The sequence below is a fragment of the Telopea speciosissima genome, chromosome 2 (genome assembly GCF_018873765.1).
Source record: "Telopea speciosissima isolate NSW1024214 ecotype Mountain lineage chromosome 2, Tspe_v1, whole genome shotgun sequence".
NCBI classification, from domain to species: domain Eukaryota; kingdom Viridiplantae; phylum Streptophyta; class Magnoliopsida; order Proteales; family Proteaceae; genus Telopea; species Telopea speciosissima.
In genome coordinates, this window is record NC_057917.1 from 5,243,892 (window position 1) to 5,268,111 (window position 24,220).

The window sequence follows — 24,220 nt, forward strand, 5'->3', positions numbered from 1 at the left end:
GTATATGAGGTGTGACTTTAATCACACTATGATGGATAATGACATGGTGAAAATTGAGAGAGATACCGCAAAGTAATTATTTTAGATATTTGGGATCGATCATTAGTAAGGAAGGTGACTAAACGATGATGTTTCACAGAGAATTAAAGTGGGAAGGATGAAGTAGAGAAGCGCCACCAGAGTACTGTGTGACGGACGTATTCCTCTAAAGCTTAAAGGAAAGTTCTATAGCACTGTTGTCCGACCAGCAAAGATGTATGGGGCAGAATGTTGGGCAATTAAGAAGTGTAATATAGAGAAGCTATGTGTAGCAGAGATGAGAATGTTAAGATGGTTGTGCGGAAAAACTAGGAAGCATAAAGTAAAGAATGATCTAATAAGAGCTGATTTGGGTGTTGCCCCGATCAATGACAAGCTCTGAGAATGTCGTTTTAGGAGGTATGGCCATGTTCAATGGCGCCCTGAGGATGCCCCAGTACGGAAGAGTGATCTGATCCTGATTGAAGGAGCTAAAAGAGCTACGGGCAGGCCTAAAATGGCCATAGGAAAGGTTGTGAGGAATGACATGAGTAGTCTAGGTCTTGTACCAAGTATGACCTCAGATAGAGCCTATTGGAGGGCAAGGATCCACATTGCAGACCCCATCCAGCTGAGATTATCCAGACTTCCTGGGCGGTGCCATTTTCCTCTTACTTTCTTTTCTCATTTTGCACTTCTCATCTCTTTTGTCATTATTTCTTCATTCTTCTTACTTTCAGTAAATTTTCCCTTCTTTGTTTTGCAAGGATCCATGTAGCCGACCCCATTTAGTTGGGAGAAGGCTGAGTTTGTTGTTGTTGCTGTTCCAACTTGGAATAAAGCACCATTTACACTAATATGGAGAAGGGGGGAGTCTGAGAAGACAATGAAGAAGTAGAAGACAGCTCGAGGCATCCACTCTGGCACTTCCAGAGTCAAATATCATTCCAATCGGACACTTAGTTAATAAAAATAATGTGATCTAAAGCATTGGTTTGGGGCATCAAGCTCTAATACAACACATGTCAGGAGTAAGGCATTTGGAGAATCCACTCACCTTCTTTATTATTCTCTTTGGGGTACTGCCTCTCACACAAAAATATCATCAGAGCTCTTCTCCACTCTTCAACCCCGGCTCCTTGTCATGCACTCTTTTTAGATAAGCTTATGATTTGTCAAAATGCATCAAACCCCTAATGTGAACTTTATTTAAGTTCAGCCCTACCAGTGGGCAGATGGGGGTGCTTCCAATGGACTGAGGACATCAAGTTCTTTCAACTATCAGCTCCAAACAAGAAAGGGCCCTCAAAAGTAAGTAGAAGGTGACAATAGAATTAAAAAGCGCCAGTGTGTGAATATATCCCATTACAAAATGACAGTAGTTTTGTAACTTGATGAAACATAGAGCAGACCATGAGGCACTTCCCTACGCTCATTTGTGGCTGAACTTGACCAGTGAGATGGGTGAGGCATCATTTATTATATGATTCTACCCATGCCAGTTTATGTCTGCCACATGGCAAGCTTTGACCACTTTAGGAACCCTTTCAACCTTTATCGGTGAACTTTAAGATGAGCCATTATACAGATAAGATGGTGTGAGAGGAGGCTCATCATGAGATTTCATTCTCTCTTCCTTTCCCATATTCTCTCCACTTTCTCAAAGCCTCTGGTCTAGATCTCACTTAGTATGATAAACATCTACAGTGCGAGCAACTAGGGGACGCAATACAATACAAGAGCACCCCATATGCAGGGGGAACCGCAGCAGCAGCTCCAAACAAAAAATTAATTCCAGCAACCCCTACAATCAACACAACACCCCTATCAACCTCCCCCCCCCCCCCCCCAATTCACAAAAAAGAGAGTCAGAGACCCTCCAACCCTATAACCACCCTCATCACAAATCCAGAGAAGTATCGAAAAGAATGATGAGACAGGAACAGAGAAAGAAATGAACTGGATCTAGGGATTGATGACAAGAGAAAGTCATAGAATCTTCAGATTTAGTTTCTCAAACAACCACCTATATACGACACAAACAGATCAAGAAAAGAAAATACCAATAAAATATCAGAACAAATACAAGTATCAATAAAGAGAAGTTGAAACTAAAATATGATTTCCAACAAGTAAATAAAAAATGTCTATCCAAACTTACTTGCATTTCGGGTGCTCATCACAACCGATAAAATAGCCTGCACCAATCCTACTCACTTTAAAGACCAAAGTACCCGTTGAACAACTGCAAAAGAATAAACTGACGGTTATAACAAGAAGTAAGTTTTCTAGAAGCAAAGATGATTAACATGTTGCACAACCTAGGGGTGGCAAAAACCCTCATATTTCATGTATTGCCATCTTATGCAGCATTATTCCAAATTCTTCTGTAGGTAAATGTTCAGCACTCATCATTCAAGGGTGTTGAAGTTACACATAGACACTAACGAGAGAGCGCAAGAGAGAGATTCCTCAATTGACAGAACTTGAATTTTGTCAAAAGGTGAACTAGCATAGTATGACTATGTATGTCATGCCCAACAAATACATCTACAGTAACATGAAGGGTGAGGAATGGATGCAAATTCATCTCAAAAACTCCCTTGATCATATCTGCAAACTCTTTCAAAATGAAACCTATTCCATAACCAAAGAGCCTCAAATTAGGTTATGGCTCCCTTCAAAGATTCTATTTCTTTTCTTCCACAATTCTCCCCCGGGAATCATCCATGATTTAATAACTACTATCTGAATAAGTAATGATACAAACCCATTTTATATACCTTACTGAAAGTCTATTCCCTCTGAGTAGAAAGCAACTATAGAACTCTAATCAATTAAAAAGAAAAAAACAATTATAAACTCAAAAATTAACTCCATAGTAAACTAAAAGACCTACCATGACCCGAATTAATACATCATACCTTTCAAAAACAGAAAAGCATATCAAATCAAAGAAACTCTAAATTCTTAGTGAAATTAAACTTTCCGGAATGGGAGCCTAATAGCTTATCTTCTAATTGTCAATAACTTCCCCAATAGAGCTCAGAATTGCTAGATCTTGGTGTTGTTGGACAGGAAACTGAAGAAGCATCATATGGCACCAATATTCCAATAAACAAACAAAATTTACCTTTTAAAATAGGCATCATTATAAATAATACATATAATATGGCTCTTTTTTTTGAGAATTATCTCATGCAAATCCAAGCATTCATAATCTCGTTGAGCTGAATATGAACTTTCTAGAGAGGCACCACGCCACCACCATTGTTTGAAGCACAAGATGCTCCTCCATCAGCCCCCCTTCAGGCATATGAAGTATGGAGGATTCTTTCAATCCTCTCCATTTAATTTCCCTAGAAAATGATTGACTACTATTGTTTCAAAGAAATAATGAACTGACATATGCCTTCATCTCAACTGAAATAATGAACTTTCAAACGAAATAAGTAATGTTGTAGTTGACTGTTGACATGATCTAGAAAGGTTTATGAGTAGACATTTCCACCTAAATATAATCTGATTTTCATTGGATCCTGCGCCAAAATTTTAAACATGCTTAAATACTCGAAGTAGCTCCAGCTCATCCAACTTCTCAAACAGCCCGGTTGGCAATTCTACTCTTCCACATGAATGACTTCTCAAGCATGGTACAAGATCTCACCGAGATGTCTCTATTATCTTCGTTTCGTGGCCTACCTGAACGAGATGCATGGCAATATATAAAATATACCATATCTTGACTGAGATCTCGCTATCTCAGCGAGATTGCGGTGCTTGTTTCGATTTCAGTTCATCTCGGTCAAACCAAGCCTAGTACTATTGTTATAAATACCCAATTTCGACCCAAAACTTGACAAAACTCGCCCAACTCGACATTTCTCGCCTTTGGTTTGAAAAACTACTCCAAACTTGGGCTTTTAACTATTTTTGTTGGGAAATGTCACATAAACTACTGGAGATTGAAGATTGTTGATTTAAGCTTCAAGACAAGGAGGAGTTGCATTTCTTCTTAAAAACAGTGTTAGGTAAAAAAACTCTTCTCAAAAACTACTTTTTGCATAGATCCACCATGAATACTTGTTTGTACTCTACATGGTTTTTATATGCGATTTATCTTACACCGATCTATAGTTTGATGGAGGTAGATTTATTTTTCTGTAAAATAAAATGGTTTTCTTGAAATAAGAAATTGAAAAAAATATGGGATCTACTCATTGTTTGGAACTCATTATTATATATGTTGGACATTGTTGGCCGATCTATGGCCTCATGGTGTCGTGTTTTTTTTCACCTAGAAAATTATTTATTTTAATTTCTGAAATTAAAAAAAATACAGAAATCCAAAAAAATAGTGAAAAATATTTGTCTTGTTTTGAAAAGTATTGAAATTTAATGAAAGCAATGTAGCGGTGGCTATTGAGTTCCTTACGTTCCGCATATGTATACCCTAGGTTAGGGTACCTCCAATACATTGATGATTCCATTTATAGAGCTGTTGTGGATGACTTTGAGTGTTACTTTCAGCATAATATGTCGTGGCCAGCGTTTGTGATTCAATCAGAGCAGAGCTTTATTCGACAACAGCAACAACAACATGGTCGTTTTGATGATCTAGTCCAGCACTCATTTCAATACTAGCTACTAGGATCATAGGACTTGTATATATCAACCAGGTCAACTGACGCCAGCATCACCACTACGGAAACGAAATTTCCTTAGTCCTTTTTCTGTGAAACAAAGCCAAGCCTTTTCCGCGTTCCATCCCGCGTTTCCCTGCTTTAGACTCTTTTATTAGCCCAGTCATGAACCAGCCTGGTTGGAGCCACGGTCTACCCAGCAGTGCTTCATATCCTCCTTGCTCTTTGTCTAAGATTGGACTAAAGGTACCGCATCCTTTTTTGTTGTTTTTCTTTTGGCTAAGGAGCCCGTAGGTTGTACACCAGCCATACGTAGCTTGAACTGTGATGGCCACAATGCTTAGCTATTGCCGATTCCCAAGACGCCTTTGGTTGAATGTTCACACCTGATCCACCATCTGCACTTCCTATATTCACTCCCGGAAATTTAAAAAGGAAAACAGGAATTGTCACCTCCCGGTCTGATGTAGTCAGCCTCACGGCGTGCCTGACTGGCGAGTCTGCCGTCTCCACGGCTTTCCCTTTTGCGGGCTGCTCTTCAAAAAGGCCTTAGAGTACCGATCTTCGCTTGGGCCGGCTCTGAGGCTCTACCCTGGCTTTTCATTGGTTCCTCCCAGGGCCCCTTTACACTTGTATTTGTTTAATCTATGTCTCTTTCTAAGTTTCTAACAATTATTAAAACAAACCATGTATGATTATGAATATGATGCCTAATGCATTAAATGGTTTATGGTTTGATGTTTTTTTAATTCCTAATTCTTAATTAAGTTGTTTTACACCTCTACTTTAATTATATGTGTTCTAAATATTGCGTGGAATAGCCTAGGGTAGAGCTCACGTACACCGTAGACTACCAACCTAGGGTCCGAAGTCAAAGTACCATTTTGGGTTTGAATTTGTAAAATATGGTGGATGTCAAGTTTCAGGACCCCTATCTTGGCCATATGGCCACCGAAACCTATCACCGAGTCTTGATAGGAAAAAATACACCAACTCGCCAAGATCTCGGCAGAATTTGGTTTCTTGGCTGGTTGAAACCATGGGTGAAACCGAGTCCTAAAACCTTGTTCTCAAGGTGATGAGGAGCCTCCATATCTGAAAACTGGTGAGTAACGCATTGGAGGTTCATTAACTAGAATCGCAAATCTTGCTAGAGAGATAAATGATTCCATACACTACATTTAGTGAGCCCCAAAAGCCCACAAACTTCGTTACTTCCACAAAGAAGCTCAATAATACAAGATCAAAGGTGTTTCCTATGTCTATAACATTCCTCAATCCACATTCTAGAAATCTGAGTCAATACACTCCTAAGATATATACACCTCCACAAAATATAGGTCATTCCTTCAAATTTCTCTGTAATACATAGGCACCACTTCCCCCAAAACCTTATAGAGTAAACAACACCTTACCAGCCAAGGATTTAAAGATCCTGGGCAATCTGAATAATCCAGAACACAAGATTGGTGATCCACTATAGTCCCAAATTGGATCATTCTTGTGGACCTATGCCAATCTAAATTGGGAAAGCCCGATTTCTTGGAGTGTACAGATTTCATCAATAATTGAATGGTGTGAATCATCAACCTCCATGACGTAGCCTCAGGTTCGGCTTTGATACCAATTGAATCAATCGGAAAAATCCAGATTTGGATCTCAGATGCAAGAAAGCCCAATAATCAAATCTGTGATCAAATCTGAGATAAAGGGAGCAACTGCAGCCGTTAAGGGAAGAAACCAGATCGATGGAATGGGAGGGAAGAGAGATGAGATCGATCTTCTTCAGAGGAAGAAGAGGGAAGAAGAGAACAGAAGAGGAGGAGAAATCAAGTTTGAAATACCAATCCCGTATGCACTCCTCAACAACACCAAAACTCTTAGAAAAAACTCAAATTCTTTAGTCAAGTCATCTCTAATAGATTGGGGACGTATTAACTATGCATAGACCTTCTAAAATTCCTAATCTGACTAGTAAAAGGACTCCTGATCGCTCTAATACACTCAATTAACTAAATAAATTCAAAACAGAACTCCACCTAGCTATTAAGTATCCTAATCTAACTCAAACACTCAACTCAACTACTATTCCTATGTACTAACTTTATCCCTCACTTTATGGGCTTATAAATTAGGTATATTACATCAAGAAACCCAAAAATAAGAAGCCCAAAGTCCATAGAACCCAACCATGGACCAAAAAAAAAATTCTAAAGCCCAATTGATCCAATTGGACAATCTTAACTGCATCACCCTTTGTATGGCTTTGCATGCTAAAAACAGTCTGAAGACAAAACATAACATTAGATTATCAACTTCGATTCTATTCACTGGCTTTCGGTACAGGAAACCCAAACCATAAGCAGGCATAGAGGTCAATAAAAGCAGAACCATAGTTATCAAGGCATCGCTCGTCCAGGCACCTTGGACGCCTTGGTCCACCTTGTTGGTGTCGCCAAGATTTTGGACCCTCTCCAGCACCTTTGTCGCCTTTATAACTATGAACAGAACAGTAATTTTTCTTCATAGTTCGAAATTTTTGCTGAAATACTGAAACTTCAACTATTTTATCTTGGTTTCGACCCTAATCGAAACAAAACCGCCAATATCTTGACAACTTCACTAGGTTTCAGTCAAAATATCAGCGAAATTACCGAAATAGTAGAAATAGTCGAAATTCCCCGCTCAAAATAGTTGAAATTGTGTACAGCGTTTTAATTTTATGGATCTTCATTCATATTGGACATTTCAATTATTTTTATTGAATGATGTATGTTATAGGACTTAACTATGTGTAGAATAGGCTATATAAAGGAAAGGGTGCAATAGGCTACACACTGTACACTACCAACCTAGGGTCCGAAACCAAACTATCACTTTTGGAGGGGGGGGGGGCAGGGGGGTTGCAATCTGATGATTCAAACGTATGTAAACATGCTTAAATAAGGCTCTCTTTGGCATAGTTTATATTTATATTTATGACCTATTTATGAATAATCAATCATGATAATAGGTTATGGCCTATAAACAATAATCGTTTGGTTATTACTAGACATAATAGATTATATAATGTAAAATAGGTTTGGTATGCTTAAGTGAAGAATATATTATGTATAAAACAAAAACTTTTCTTTTATATTATAATATATATAGTAGTATATATTATATTATAAGATACTATATTATATAGTACATAATATCTAATATATCATAATATAATATAATAAATAATTATTTATATTATATAATGTATTTATATATATATATATATATATATATATATATATATATATATATATATATATATATGATCTATGTTACGAGAGAGGGTGGGAGTGGGTGGGCATGGTTTGAGGTATCAGTATCATATCACTAGTATCAGGCGATGCGTAATGGTTTTAATAGTTGCCAATACCGTATTGTTGACACGGTAAGGACAAGGGGTAAAACAGTTAAAAATATTGTTTTTAAAGGGAAATCAAGGGCAAATTTGTCCGATACGGCCAATCCATGACGATATCGATACGGTATCGTTTCTGTTTTGCAGGTGACCGATACCCAATCCGATACCATGCACTAAAACCATGGGGGGAGAGAGAGGTTTTGTTCTAAGTTTTGTTAATTTTATCATTTTACCCCCCACTTAAGTAGCAATTCTACACATGTTACCGCATAAACAAATATTAATAGTTTATGATGATAAATCATAAACAACTTTCAAGCTGTTTATGAATTTATGCTTATATTGATTTATTTTAATGAGAAATAGTGGTCATAAATCATAACAAAGACATCTATTTATGTTTATGTGTCAGATAAACATAAATTTAAACTATACCAAAGACAGCCTAAGCACTATAAGACGTTTCAGGACAATTTATAACCATTTGGCCACTGAAATGACCATTTCAAGTTAACCTATGAAATGAACCAAATTTCTAACCCATTTCGCAGATTTTGAGGAACATTTAAGTTTTGACCAGGGTTGAAATCCAAGCCGAAACCAAATATTGGAATCTTTCTTTCCCTAAAGTACAAATAACAAAGACTAAAAGAAATTAGGAACCCACACAGCCACACCTAAACCACTCATATTATATAAAAGTCCAAGTTCTTCTACTTCCAATGAAAGGCACAAACTACCTTAAGATTTAGTAAAGCACCATAAAATCTATAGCAACCTGCAGCTGAACCAAGGAATTCCTTAATTTTTTTTTTCCAAAGTCAAGTTAGTTGGCAACGCGGCCATTGCCAAATTGCCATGATTTAACTTGCATCACACAATAGTTTTCAGCTTGTTAAGCCACAGTTTTTGGTCTTCTAAACAAACATGAAACAAGAACAGTTCTTCAATTAGCATAAGTCATTATGTCGCAGTATCCGCATTAACAAGCAAAACAACACTTCTAGATTATAACTAATACCACAATAATAGATCAGACCAGATTGAAATTGAATAGGCATTCCATGTATTTGAAAATTTTGCAAAAGCTTCAGCCTACAGTTCCCTTCGTTTTAAGGCCCAAGAAAGGGTCAAGACAAATAGCAAATGAGTAAAGAAAATTTCCCACCAGCTCATCAAGAGAGAACGAATGAGTCATACAGGTGATAGCAATAATGATAATAATCCAACTTATTTGCACAATTATACGAAGTCCTACAAGCCATCCAGCTCCCAGTGCCATTTCCATTTGGCATTGGTCCAAGTTCATCAATGCATTAAGCACACATTTGAATCTTTACATTACTGCAAACCCAGCAGTACCCCAGCTGGGTAAGCAGAGGGACGAAACGTCCTCCCTTAGTCACATAACCTGAATAGTCCATTCCCTATCTCACATTTGCTGATCTACATATCCATAAAAGACATTACAGATATAATACCTTGGGCATGTCCTGTCTGGAAGAGAAGCAAATAAGAAATCTCCAAATGTTTCCTCCAACATTTTCTCCACCTGCAACACAAAATGTCAATAAGAAGAAACTAAAAGCTGCAATAAGGTAATCAGATAAATAGCCTAATTTAAACAACCAACCAATTGTCACCTGTCGTGGGCTGACATCTGCAGCAGTCTCACAATACATACTAAACCGCGTCCAATAATCGTTTAGAAGGCCCTTCCATTCAGTTACCCCCGCAGAAACATTATCAAGCTATTTAAGGTGTCAACGGAAAAATGGGTTAATTACATGAAAGCACAGAGAAATCATCAGCAATGGCGGAAAAGAACTAATTTCATGGCAAAAAAAAAAAAAGTAATTCTTTCTTTATCAATTCGTATTAGGATGGCTGCAACCAGAGTAGCAAAGAAAATGACAAGTTTCATAAAGATAGACAAGCCACTAAATAATGTAGTCCTAGATAGGATAGGATCCTACTAGGAGCCAGGTGAACAGAAGTTCTGAAACTGCTAGCCGATTGGGACAGATTGGGGTATTTTAGGTCAGATCTAGGGTTATACTTGGGAGAATGGAGTTGGGTTTTATTTGGTAAAACTAGGCAGGTTTTAAGGGTTTTAATGAACTAGGTTTGATTAGGTTTGAATGGGATTTTAAATTTCAGAAAATTTAGGTTTAGGGTTTCGGGTTTCAAGAATGAAGGGAATGATGAAATCTAGTGTTTAGAGTTGGAATTTAAGGGAGGGGTTCTGGTCGAGTGGTATTGGCAGTGAGAGGGTGGTTCGAGAGTATTATGGTGTGGTTTGATGGTGGGTTAGGTCTAGGCTGGTTTAAGGGCTGTAGGGCTTATTAGGGTTTAAGGGGAATTAAGATTGCAATAGTGGAATGGGGCAGGGGCTGCTGTCGAGTGTAGGGATGATGGTAATGGAGCTGTGGATGAAATTAGGTTGAGGTTAATGGAGGGAATTAGGTTTTATGGACAGTAGATGAAGCTAGGGTTTAGGGGATCGATTGGGGAATGTAGGTCTAGGTTAGAGGATGAGAAGAAGCAGGGTTATTTGCAGAAATCTGTAAATAACTTACTTGTAATGGAAGAACTTCAATGGCAGCAACCTTGAAGATAGTTTTGAAGAAGAACCTCCCGATCTACAAAATGCAAGGAGTCGTAGGAGATCCACCTACCCTTCCACCTTGATATGACTCACAAGGTTGTCTTGATATGACTCACAAGACTCACTCTCAAAGGAGATAACCAGCAGCAACAATGGCAGCAGCAAAGAGATCGAATTTTTCCAAGTCTAAATTATGGGGGAGTCTCCCACGGTTTCATTAATAAATACCATGGCCTAAGGCCCAATCCTATTACAAATCTAAAACCTCACCCTCTAAAAATCGTGGAGGGGGAACAAAACATAGCTTTAAAATAATTACTTAAAAGATGCTCTAAGAGCCAATAGGATTAAAACAAAACTAGCCAATAGAAAAGAGTCACTTAAATTGGACCATTGGTTGGACCGGTTCAATTTAAGATCTAAAAAAAAAACTAAGTATAAAACTAAACTAAGGCATCAACTATGGCCCCATGGTTAGGCAGCTTGTCTTCCTTGCAGATTCTTGGATCTGCATCTCTAAAATATTTGATGTGCCATTCAATTTTGCCTAAGCAACCGTCTGACGATAAGGAACATCTAGGTGGATTTAATGGTCATCAGGAAGCAAACATGAGTTGGATGACATATATGCATCATCTACCCGCAGAGTCAGGATGCCTGATGGATGATGACAAATAGAGTGGATGAGGTAAAAGAAATGAGGAGACCATTTCCAGTGGGGATCAAAGAGTATTGGGTGCGATTTTGAGAAGCAGGTAGGTCATCTTGGGTGTGTTCCATTGAATTTTGGGGTTTCATCAGCTTCTTTTCAGGTATTGAAAGTAAATGTTGGGATCTATCCACTTCACTTCAGGTTGTGAAGTAAAGATTGAATGATTTAGAGTGAATAGTTACCCCCTCCCCTCCTTTTTCTTTCCTCAAGGGCGGGGCATGGTGGGAATTGGCCATTACTGGACATCTCCAAATGGAGCTGGAGTTTTGGCTTTGGGGGGGGGGGGGGGGTTGTTTTGACATAATCTGTTTTTTGCATAGGAAGAGGAGAGGTGGAGTTTGTACTATTTATCCTGCCACTAAATAAATAATATAAATTTACCAAAATAGACAATCATAAAGAATCGATCAAGGAATTCACCTCAGTCTCCATATCAGCAGTGAAACTATAGTCTGTCACCTCAGAGAAATGGTGGGCAAGAAAAGCCGATACCTAATATGACAAGAAATCCTTTAGAACACTCCACAAAATTCTCTAGGACTCCATTTACAAGCAATGGTATACCAAAAAGGGAAGGAAGAACAAGAGACATGCAAGGACCAACAGTGAGTGTAGAGTAATGATAGTAAGATACAAATTTTAAAAAAAAAAAAAAAAATAGATATTGAAAGAAAATGAAGAAAAAAAAAGGATAAATATCCATTACCCTAACATTAAAACCATCCAAGAATGCAGAGGCAAGACAAGTTTTATATATGTTTCCAAATAAATCAGTGGTACAAAATGATGTAGAACAGTGAAGAAAAATTCAAATATTTCTTGATTGAAAGATATTGTCAAGTCCCTATAATTTACCAGAACTAAGGGAATGTACCACAAAAAAGGCAAGAACATACCATACGGCCACGAAATTCGGGATATAATACTCGAATCTTTACTGTCACATAATTCCTATCCTGATACCACAAGAAAAATCAAAAGTTAGGATTTGCTAAATCAATCTAAATATTGAATCTAGACAAAACCGTACATTTTCACAGTTCCTGACAGGTAATCCACAAGAAAAATCAAAAGTTAGGATTTTCTAAATCAATCTAAATATTGAATCTAGACAAAACCATATATTTGCACAGTTCCTGACGGGTATATCATGAATCAACTTAATAATTTATTCCAAATAAAATTTCATGTTGGACTATTTTGTCAGTAGATACCTAGTAAAAAATGACAATCTTCTGTAAGTTACAGAGTGAAAATTTTTGAATTTGATAGACAGGAATTCAAGAACCAAGACTGGTGACGGCTGCTCGATGGATAATGCCAGAAAATAAGCTCCCTGCAGTTGAAATTGATTTTTATTCGTACAACCTCCCCTTAATTTCTAAGCATGTATCTAAAAGTCTCAACTGATAATGAGAAGCAGCACAAAAGATCAAAACTACACATTGTAAAGAAAGTTCCTTTTACTAAGGTTCCTTTACAACTAGCATGCATCTCTAATCCTTATTATATAAATAATATATACTTTTTTATCAAGAGGTGCAATGGTAAGGTTGCTCCATTGTGACCAAGTGGTCATGGGTTCGAGTCTCTGGAAACAGCCTCTCCGCGAAGCGGGCATTATGACCCTTCCCAGCCACCGCAGTGGTGGGAGCCTTGTGCACTGGGTATGCCCTTTTTTATACTTTTTTTTATCAAAAACCTGGCGGGAGTGGGGAGGGTGAGGGGAAGAATAAAGTGTTTGATGAAATATATGGGTGAGAAGGGAGTTTCTTAGGTCGTGTTTGGTAACTCTCCCAAAGAACAGTTTTCTTTGGTAAAACGGTTCATTTTTCTGTTTCCTTGGCACAGACCGGATGGAAAAGTGTGCTAAAAACATGTGCTAGCAAAACATGTAGGACATGTTTTTCTGTTTCTCATTAAAACAAGACCCAAAAAAAATGAAAGATGTTCCCGATAAAACTCTCAACTCATGGCACCATTCAGAGGGACTGAAGGCGGAAGAGACTCTCCTCTCCTGCAACCAAGGTCGTCTTGGTGGTGAAGGTATGCAACTCGATCGAGTTGCAGAGGAATCCCTAACTTTAGATTTCGGTTGTTTATATCGCTATCCCAGGCGAGAGACGGTTGAGGAAATCTACAAAAAACTCTTACATTTCTCTGATTCTCCTTCCCAGGTATGGAATCCATGATTTCAGAATTTTGACATTTAGGGTTTGCTTTTGCAGTACGGCGATTAATGGTTTGAGTTTCAAATTTTTAGGGTTTTCTTGAAGAATCCCCCAAACGCACTTCTTCCCTGCTGATTCCACTCACAAACTACATTCAAGGTATGCGATTTTAGGTGATTCTTCTGTTTTGGGTATGAAATGTCAATTTTTTTGGGTGAAAAACAGCGTTTGTGATGGATGTCAGGGGATGATGATAAAATGTCACTTTTTTGGGTGAAAAATCTCTCGCTATCCTCTTTTTTTTCTCCTTTTCTGTTTGGCTATTTGTTTGCAAGAATGCTGCTCAGCTTTTCATTATACTATTAGATTAATAACTCAAGTTGAATTGCAAGATCTAACACCATTAAATTCTCTTGTTTAGTTGCTTTTGATGAACCTTTTAATATGGTTTCAGTTATATCTAAGATTATTTTTTGGAGTGCAAATCTTTTAGCCTTTTTCTATTATGATTTAAGGCTCTACGAACGGAAAGAGATTGCCAAAATCATTTATGATTTGTCATCTGTAATTCTTTAAGACCCAAAAGGAAAAATGGTGATTTGTGCTCTGACAGTTACAATTGTTATTATTGCAGTTCCAGAGAAAGGTTCTGCTTGAAAAACTTGGTCTCCACTGAAATAGGATCTTAAGACTGGAAATGAATATTTAAGCCCTGATAGTCATTTTGAAGTAATGGCTATTATTGTCTTCAAAATCGAGGTTGTGGCTTTTTCAAATGGATAGACGAGCCCCAATCAAATTCTTCTAAGGATAAAGCCACATGTTCATTTGCTGTTTCTGAGACCTCAACATCTACATCAGTGCCTCCCTCAAATGAATTTGTGAAGGGATTCTTAACGAGAGCAATTAGAGACTCCAACAGTCATACAATGATGTTACAAGAAGTCCTTGATGCTCTTAGCAAGGTGGATTTGAATAAAGTTGGAAAGTGATGGCTACTTTTGAAAGGATTAATCAAAGTTAATTAAGTGGATGGATGTTTTAAATTACCCACTTGGCCTGTTAAAGTAAACTTTATATGTATTATTTTAAGGTTGTTAAAGTTATTTGGACATGTATATCATATTTTGTTAGACTAATATTGATGGAATTTGAGTTTTAATTGGGTTAATTTTGATGATAATGGGATCAAAATCAATTGTGTTAATTAAGGTAATTGGATTAATATAATTTAATTCGATTAATTTGGCCTATAATGGCATTTTCGTAAATATTGATAACAATTATGAAACTGTTCTTGGAAAGGTTTTACCAAACGCCAACATGTTCTGTTTTTGTTACGAAAACAGTTTTGGAGCAGGTTTACCAAATGCTTTTACACAACTAAAAAACGGTTCTGCAGACACACCGTTCCCAGAAAGAACAGAAACGTAACCAAACGCTGCCTTAGAAAGTGAAAGCACTGGAACAAAACACCTTGAATATCCTTCACCAACACTCTACTAAAGGCTTCTGTGACAAGAATGAAGAGAAAACAAGACATTGGATCTCATTGTCTTAAATGCCTTCTGCAGTCCCTAAAAAAGATTTTCTTGAACAAATGATAAAAATGGAAAGTTTTATTGTAGGAAGCATAATTTAACATAGGTACAATCAAAGAGAACATTGATGTCCACAAGTTGCAATTCAGTATCTGATATAATCCATGATGTTCAACCTCAGACATGTTTTAATGATTCCAGCCAAATGTTTCATTTTTTTATCACTGAAATTGGGGAATGATTTCAGTGACATTAGTTAAAACTAATGGAATCCGTACATAAATTATAGTGATTTTGGAATCAAAATAAAAATCAGTAACATTTTAAACTTCAGCCATTACCAAATAGAAGTTGGATTCCAGGATTAAATAAAAAAGGGAAAAGAGTCTAAAATCAACAACAATTGCATACTTCGAAGATACCTGTAAAACCTTCATAATATTTGCATAAGTAGAAGGTCTTCCAATCCCAAGTTCCTCCAGCTTTTTAACCTTTCAAATGTTAAAAAATAAATAAAGGTAAAGGAAGCCAAGAACCTGAGGGAAATAATAATAAAACTATGCAAGACTAGTGACTGAAACATCAGTAGTATTATCTCCAACCAAATATTATTTAAAAAAAAAAGTTATGTTGAAAGGGAGCCCACAAAAATGATAAAAAGGAACATACCAATGACCCTTCAGAGTAGCGTGGATGAGGTTGTGTGAAATGCTGCTTGAGCTCCACTTTATCAAGATACAATGGATCTCCTGACTAGGAAACAAATGAATTGATGAAATACTAACAATTAAAAAAGGATCACCAATTACCAAATTAATCTATGACATAAATGACAAGGAACCAGTACTAAATGAGAAAGAACAGACTAGGACCAACCAGAAAATCTGTAAATAATGGAACGGAAAAAGTTCTCATAAACAAGTCCCAAAAAGCATGAATTTCCTAAGAAATTCAGCCCAATCAATTATGCAATAAAATTGCTTGGGTATAGTGCATCAAAGAGGAAAATATTCAACTAATTTGGTCTTGTGCAAAAATGCAGTTGCAATCATTGTTCAAGGTATTGCTTCGTGAAGCATGGTATTGTCATTTTCATTTATATCCACATAAAGTGGCTTACAAAACAAGATCATAGTGTAAGTACTGAGGTTGGACGCAAAACAACAGTGTACTGGGACCTAGAGATTGAAACAAGATCATATTGTAAGTATTGAGGTTATATACAGAACAGTAGAGTGCACTGGGTAAGTTGAGATTGCTTGTTAGGTGGCTCACAGAGAGAAAATTTTTGCCAGCAAGGATTTTGATCTCTTTCAAAATTTTTCCAGTATCTTCTTTTTTCACATCAAATCATTGCATATCAAGCAATATAGAGCATAAAAACAACTGATATTGGCCGATAGGAATGTGTACCAGCAAAGCACACCAAGCAGTAAAAAAAACCATACAAGGGGTGGGAGGTGAATCTGTATCAAGGAGTACAAATACAGTCATCCCCAAGATAACTAAAAAAGAAGTCATAATGACACATTACAATGAGCATTACCTTCAGAGCAGAGAGAACACCAAAAAGTTCCTCACGAGGATCCCTTTCCTTTTCTTCATATCCGAGAGGCGCAGCTTCTATATCCTATAAAAAAAATGGAGAACATGAAAATTACATAACCTTCCCCTAACAGGCATGAAGAGGTGAAAAGCTAGAAAGAACCTCCTAAAATAAAGCCCATGACGAAATGCATGTGGAAAAGAAAATTATACATCTAAGTTTCCACATTCTAGAAACATTTAAGAACAATTAAGTTTGGATAACCTTCTAGCACTAGGAACAATAGAGAATGAAATCAAATGTCAAACTTTCAGAAGTTTGTAATCAATTTAATCATATTGGAGGAAAATAATGAAGGAGATTTTATCCCCAAATGCCATGCAAAACTACAAACTATAAAACCTCAGTGGCAGCTGGACTCCTTGTGGAATAAATTCTATCAAGCCCATCCTGGAATTAAGTAGTGGAACCAAGGTTTTAAGTAACAGTATTGGGTATTGTATCAGAAGGGTGATTTAAGAGACATAGCGTATCGGAAAGACATAAGATACGTTAAAAATATATATGGAAATGGTCAAGAAACACATGGAAATGCTAACAATACATGCAAAATACAGTTTTCAAGCATCAAATCCTATAAATAAGCAATATATAAAATGTACCATGTATATAAAGGAGAACAAACTGTGGTGAGATAATTGCATTCAATTGATTATGCATAAAGGATGAGGTTTCTTACATATACTAATACCATAGCGAGCTGCAGGCTAGTTCAAATTCAGGGATGGACGTAATCTTAAATAAAGGTCCCCCCCCCCCTTTCTCCCCCTCCCCTGGCTGATCTTTGGAGTTCCCTCCCCCCTATTCCCCCTGGCCACCGAGGTAGAGGTGACACAACCTTGTGGCTCCCTTCCCCCTCCGGCAGATTCACTTCCCACTCAGCTTGGGATATGGTTAGACATAGAGGGACCACATGTCCTTGGCACAAAGTTGTTTGGTTTAAAGGGCACATCCCTCGCCACAACATCACCGCATGGCGTGCCCTAGCGAACTGCCTCCCCACTCAGGCTTTCCTTATCCACTGCCATATGCAGGTCTCCCCCAGCTGCTGTCTATGTTGGAATGGCATTGAAGATGCAAACCATCTGTTCTTCTCTTGCCCCTTTGCTTCCGCTATCTGGGCCCGCGTTCTTCGGACTTGCTGGCCTAACCGCCGTAGCCCTCTCCCTCTCAGCAGGGAATGGGTTTGGATTGACATGACGTTCGGAGGAAAGTCGATTTGTGATTCGGTAGGCAAGATTGCTTTTTGTGCCGCTATCTCCCACATTTGGATGGAGCGCAACCTAAGAAGATGGACGTCCAACTCCCGCTCTTTCGACAAGATTTGGAACGCCATCTTCTTTGATGTTTCATCTAAAGTTGGTTCCCTCCCCCTTTCTGATGTTAAGGATACCCCAAGGAATAGGCTCATTGTTGTCTCCTGGGGTCTCCCTCTCTCCATTTTGCGCCCTAGCTAGCTTTTAGCTGCGGTTTTTGGCCCTTGGGCTTGTATATTCCTTCTCCTTTCTTCATAATTTAAATTTCTATTCATCCAAAAAAAAATATGTTGTGCACAGACTGAACATACATGCAATACTGCCCCCCAATCGACTAATGGTAGTGCAACCAAAGTTTGAAGTATCCATATACTTTTCATTTTTTCATCGAGTTTTATATTTCAAAAAATAAAAATAAATTTAAAAAATGCATAAAAATAGAAAAATGAAGCAATTTATCCATAATATTTTCCATACTGGACATTTAATTTTCAAACAACATTAGACCCATCTGCTTCAATGTATACATAATTTTTTATTTTCCATATAATAAAAAAATGCAGCAATCAAATTCCATATTATATTTCATACATTACATGTAATTTTGAAACAACATTGTAACCATTTGCATCAATGTATCCATAGTTTCTTTATTCTCTGAAAATAGGTTTTTTTGGAGGGTTCAAGGTAAGTATCGAGCCGTATTGGTAAGTATCGGCTGATATGGTACAATATAATTTTTTAAATAATACGTACCATATCAAATACGTATTGTACTGGTACCTTAAAGATATGATACGTATCAGTAAGTATCGTCCGACGAGGTAGGATACTCAAAACCTCAAGGAACCACTCCAGGCTTCACATGGGAGCTCCCAAGGCATGCTACACAAATGATTGAAGTGAAGCCAAGTGAAGATGATTAAAGATTTGGAATTTCCTTGCCCGTCAATTCTAACTTTTTCCTCTGGTCCAATCTCTGCAAGAAATTGACTCCATGTATCACTGTAGTCAAATTATTCTGAAACTATAACTAGACCCAGGACTCCTCTGAATTTCTAGCTTGTCATTTACCTTTTCATCAGGTGTCATCAATTCAGATTATCCCATTAGGAAATGTGCATCATATAGAAACATCCTGGAAACCATCTGTAACCTATTGCAACTGTTGCAGGTCTACTGTAACTGGAAATTCACTTGTTCCTTGACCCATAATTGTCACACATCTCAAACAACCCTGACATATGCTTTCTAAATCAATATAGACAACATTAAAATCCTTCAGAGAAACCGACCAAAAATTCCTCTCCTACAAGCACCAGATCAAAAAACTAAAAAAATGCCAAGGACAAAGGCAAAACAGGGGGGAAAATATAAACAATGTAGCATTTTATAGTTGTTGTCAATTTGGTTAAAATATGTTTGACAAGAAGAAAAACAATCGTAGGGAAATAGAATGGAATACCACTGAAAAGAAAACAAGACCTCTTAGAATACACCAGAAATCAGAGAGCTAACAATAAAATGAGTGCTTTCCCAAAATATGATGGAAAGAGGATTTGAGTGTGCTTAACCATACCAATGTTGTATTAAATGTAAAGACATGCTATAATGAGAAAACTATTTCGCGCAGAAGGCCATTAACCTGAAATTTCTCTGCCTGTGATGGAACTTGGAAGGACTAGAACATGGTTTAGAAAAGCACCAACATAATAACAAGTTCCATGAATGATTTAAATTTTGTAGCAAAGCAACATCAAACAATAATTCGGAAACCAAGCAATTTCCATGGCACTGCAAAGAAAAAACAAAGGCATCCAGATACCTTATAAACTGCTTGATATCCAAGAAAGTTGATTCTTGAGCAGGTAGATCTAAGAATGGACTCACCATCACCTCCAATATCAAGTTGTATCTGGTTTGATAAAATAAATATCAGACAAATGGAAATTTCAATTATTTAAGAACCCATAAGAAGTAACTACCTACATGTATAAAAGTCATTACCAGAAATGGCAAAAGAAGACCATATGATCCATAACCACAAGGATAATTTTTATGTAAACAATGCAATCTGGTTTAACACATGAAACAAAGGGGAAAAGCTACAGGGAAACAAAGGCATATTCTTTCCACCAAGAACAACAACCAAGAAGGGTGATGGGAAAATGCAATAAATAAAAGCAAGTCTCCCTCCATATCCCTCCCTTCCTCACCTTCCATAGGTTGCTTCCACCCTTTCTTTACAGGGAAGAAAAGAAAGTATATCTATGTCCGAAGTATGAGAGAACGGACTCCACATGACCAAAGCTACAGGGAATAAAGGCACATTCTTTTCCACCAACAACAAAAATGGTGATGGGAAAATGCGATAAATATTATAAAAACAAGACTCCATATCCCTCCCCACCTTCCATAGGATTGCTTCCACCTGATCTTTACAGGGAGGGAAAGAAAATGGACTCCAAATGATTCGTTTACCGTGTCATATTCTGTTGTCTCAACATGAACAACGATTCAACGTTTAAAACACATCTATGAGCATTCATCTTATCCTAGGGAAAATATCCGAGGAAGAATACAAATTCAGATGATGTTTACTGTTCTCTCTCTCGTATACAAGCTATGTTAATTCTTCTTCTTCTCATTATCTCGATCAATTATAAACTCTTTCCTGTTGAAGTTCTTATGTTCCCAGATGCTAATCTAATCTTATGCTTTGGACTAGCTTCCTTACCCACACTCGTCCATGATGTGAGAACCCTTGCCCACTTGTCACTGCAACCGGGAGCCGAAGCAGTGCGTCACTTATAGGAACATCCTAATTAACCCTTGCTCCATGACGCCCGGGTCATAGTGCAGCGCACCAATTCCAGGGGACGCCCTGGCATAAGGTTGAAAATGGAAAGTTCTAAGATCCGTGCAAAATGGTTTGGCTAATGTTATTATAATGCCACCTGCCGACTTGACGAAACAACCTTGCTCTGTTGTGAGTCTGCAAATTTTTTATTGTTATATAAATTGATTCTTTTTCCGACTGTTTTATTGGTTTGTATACAGAGTTTTGGTACAATGAAATGTGCAGGGAATCATGCATGTGGGGGAAAAAAAGTAAAAAAGGGGAGAAGAGAGAGCTATAGTGAAACCCTCAACCCTTTGCCACTTCTTTTTCTTCTCTATTACATATACATTAAATTGATTATAATACATTAAAGCATAATAGGCTCATCTTGCATCTCATATGGCATAAATAATACACAGCATGCACGCCTAGGTGCCTGGCCACCGCCTTGAGTCACCTTGTCACCTTGACAACTATGGTATATACTGTAAGAAAATGATGCACATAGCAGTACCAAATAGTGAAGGCCATGCTTTCGTATAGAATTAGGACAATTAGGTCCAATAACTTGATTTTTATAAAATATAAAAATAAAATGTAGTATTATAGAGGTGTGTATTTAAGAAATGGCATCACATAATACCCCACCACCCCCACCTAAGGAAATAGTGGAGCTTGCACTATCAACATGAAGTTGCTAAGGAATGTGTACCAATAGAAAGTTAGTATGGAATTTAGTTTGGCACTCAAGCAAGTGGCCAAAACCCGGTACCACTAATTAAATGGTATCATTCAATGGTTCAAATCTGATCACAGTGGATTCCATTTGGGATGCCATTGTTTGAGTCCATATAAGAGTGTATAATTTCAAAGGATCTTAATCAAATATTACAAATAGGACGGTTGGAAGGAAAAATAAATATGACACTTTAGATGGAAAAATAAAAAAAAAATGACACAATGATTCAAACCTGATCAATCACAGTGGGTTCCATTTGGGAGGCCATTGTTCGAGTCCATATAAGAGTATATAACTTCCAGGAATCTTCGTCAAGTATTCCAACTAGCATAGCTGAAAAGGGGGGGGGGGGGGAAATGACAGCATTTTTAGTGCAACCTGTCTCCAGGTTTCCAACAGGAGGGGGACAAAAGGTCCAACTCGGAATTATTACTCAGGGAAAGATCAACCATAAAGAATTAGAATCAGTAGTAAAATTTATATATTACATGGTAACCTCCGAATGCTGGTTGGTCTGATAGCTTCATGGGCCTCTTGAGCATTCTTCACCTTCTTAAAGTACTTACGAGGGCAGTCTGATGCAAAATCCTGCCCATACCTACATTAAAAAAAAAATAATTTATCAAAAAAATATTTATAAATAAAGAGATGCAAATTTAAGTATATCAAATTCAATTTCAGAACCATCAGATCTAATGTTATTAGATTGGATTAGACATAAACCCCCTGTTGAAACATAAGTACCTTAACTCCTTAAGTAGGTTTTGAACTTAAAATCTTCTACTTACCAACTTAACACCCATACCTCCAAAGCAAATGGCACTTGGTGCTGCATCATTGTTATTTAATTTTTGTTCTGTTATTGCATTGATCCTGGTGCAATTGATCTCCAGCCGGTTTCCCTGATTCGAGGTCGACTTTTGATGCAGGTTTATCACCAAATTGGGCTTCTTTTCCTAGAAATAAGTTTAGGGTTGCGTTATGGAGATGTTGGGCCTTTGACCCCATGGGTTTTCTATGTAATAGGCCACTTTAATGGGCCTAAAATATGGGTACAGAAGTTGCATACGGGATTAGCCCTATACTTAGTTTATTTTCATGCTTTAGTGTTTTAAATTGAACCGGTTGAACCACTGGTCCAATTGAAGTGATTTTAGAATATTCTCCTAGGATAGAATCTTTTTAACTTAAGTTTAGGATCCACACCTCTACACGAATTTTGGAGAGGGAGTGTTTTGTATTTAGACTCAGCTTGGGATTTCTTATTCCTAGGCTGCATAAGAATTTAGGCCTTTGGCCATTATAAATAAAGGCAAACTGTGGGGCTCCTTTTTACCTCACTGTTTATGAAACTTCTCTCTTGCAAGCTGCTGCAACTGTTCTTCTACTGAAGATATGCTTTGTGTGTGATCAAAGCAAGGTGGGATTGGTGTGTGATCCAATCGACACGTTGCGGTGTGAAGCCCGGGTGGTTCGTTGGTGGGATTGGTGTTTGATCCAATCGACACGTTGCGGTGTGAAGCCCGAGTGGTTCCTTTCAAGTTTTCTGTCTAAGATTCGGTTTTTATTCAAGTTCCTCCATCAACAAGCTGCTGCCAATTACATTCTACCATTACAAGTATGAAATATTCCCCATCCCCCAATTCTGTTTCTAATCCTCTAAAGCCTCAAATCCTAGCTTTCCCCTTTTTTATTTTCAATTTCCCATAACCTAAAATCTTCACAGACCTATCCAGCCACCAAAATCCCTCCTTTTTTAGACCAAACTCTCCACCCCTGCCCCTATAGCACTCGATCCAAACCCTAGCCCCATCCTCCCACTCAAACCCTAGAAAACCCCACTTCTATTAAACCCCATAAACCTTAATTTCTGCCCAGCCCAAACTAACCGTCAAAACGGTCTACAAATATGACCGATTATCCCTCATACCCTCCTAAGAAAACCATTTAAGTTCGGTCATCTTTTCCTCTTTTCCGAAACAAACCATTCAAGTTCGGTCATCTTTTCCTCTTTTCCGAAACCCTAAACCTAATTTGCGGCCAATCTAGTTTACACACTTCCGCTCATCAAAACATCTCAGGACCTTCACTGATAGACTTCCCTACACATTCCTAGCATAACCAACACCTCAAACCTTAAACCTAACCAAGGTTTAAAGTATTGGTATCGGGTATCGTATTGGTCGGGCGATTTTAAGAGACGTAATGTATCATATCGTATCGTATCAAATGGTGCAAAAACGCATGAAAATGGTCAAAATACACATGGAAATACACTTTCGGACACAAAAAACAATATAAACAAATAATATATAACATATATCATGCATAAATACTAAATTGGAAAATAATGTATAACCAAACAAGTGTGTTAAATTGAAATTGTAATAAAAGATGATGTTTCTTACATGTTGTAATCGCCTATAGCCATGAAGAGTATTGGATGATGTTGTAGCACTTCTTGATTCATTTTTTAGTCCAAAAGTGTGAAAAACCAAGATTAAATGCAAGATTTTAGTCTCTTAGTTGAGAGTTTTCCTTCATTTTTCTGGTAGAATAGGAGTTGTATCGAGTCTATGAGAAAATGGCCTTTTTATGGAATGTATCAATAACGTATTGTTGGGAGAATCGTGGGTTAGAAAGAGAGGATGAGAGAAAATAATGTGTTGTATTCATTGATA

The 24,220-nt window shown here is 37.5% G+C and overlaps 1 protein-coding gene across 1 annotated transcript in view; it reads right to left on the reverse strand.

The window, feature by feature from the left end:
* Positions 1–24,220, reverse strand: part of LOC122652727 (DNA topoisomerase 1) — a 69,810-nt gene that overhangs the window by 12,143 nt on the left and 33,447 nt on the right. Inside the window, exons 5-15 of the mRNA XM_043846551.1 lie at positions 22,028–22,137; positions 21,772–21,872; positions 19,784–19,873; positions 16,643–16,726; positions 15,766–15,849; positions 15,519–15,587; positions 12,281–12,340; positions 11,805–11,876; positions 9,708–9,815; positions 9,546–9,616; positions 2,180–2,263 (exon numbers count right to left, since the gene is read on the reverse strand). Coding sequence (XP_043702486.1) covers positions 2,180–2,263; positions 9,546–9,616; positions 9,708–9,815; positions 11,805–11,876; positions 12,281–12,340; positions 15,519–15,587; positions 15,766–15,849; positions 16,643–16,726; positions 19,784–19,873; positions 21,772–21,872; positions 22,028–22,137 — 933 coding nt within the window. The remainder of the gene's footprint in view (positions 1–2,179; positions 2,264–9,545; positions 9,617–9,707; positions 9,816–11,804; positions 11,877–12,280; positions 12,341–15,518; positions 15,588–15,765; positions 15,850–16,642; positions 16,727–19,783; positions 19,874–21,771; positions 21,873–22,027; positions 22,138–24,220) is intronic.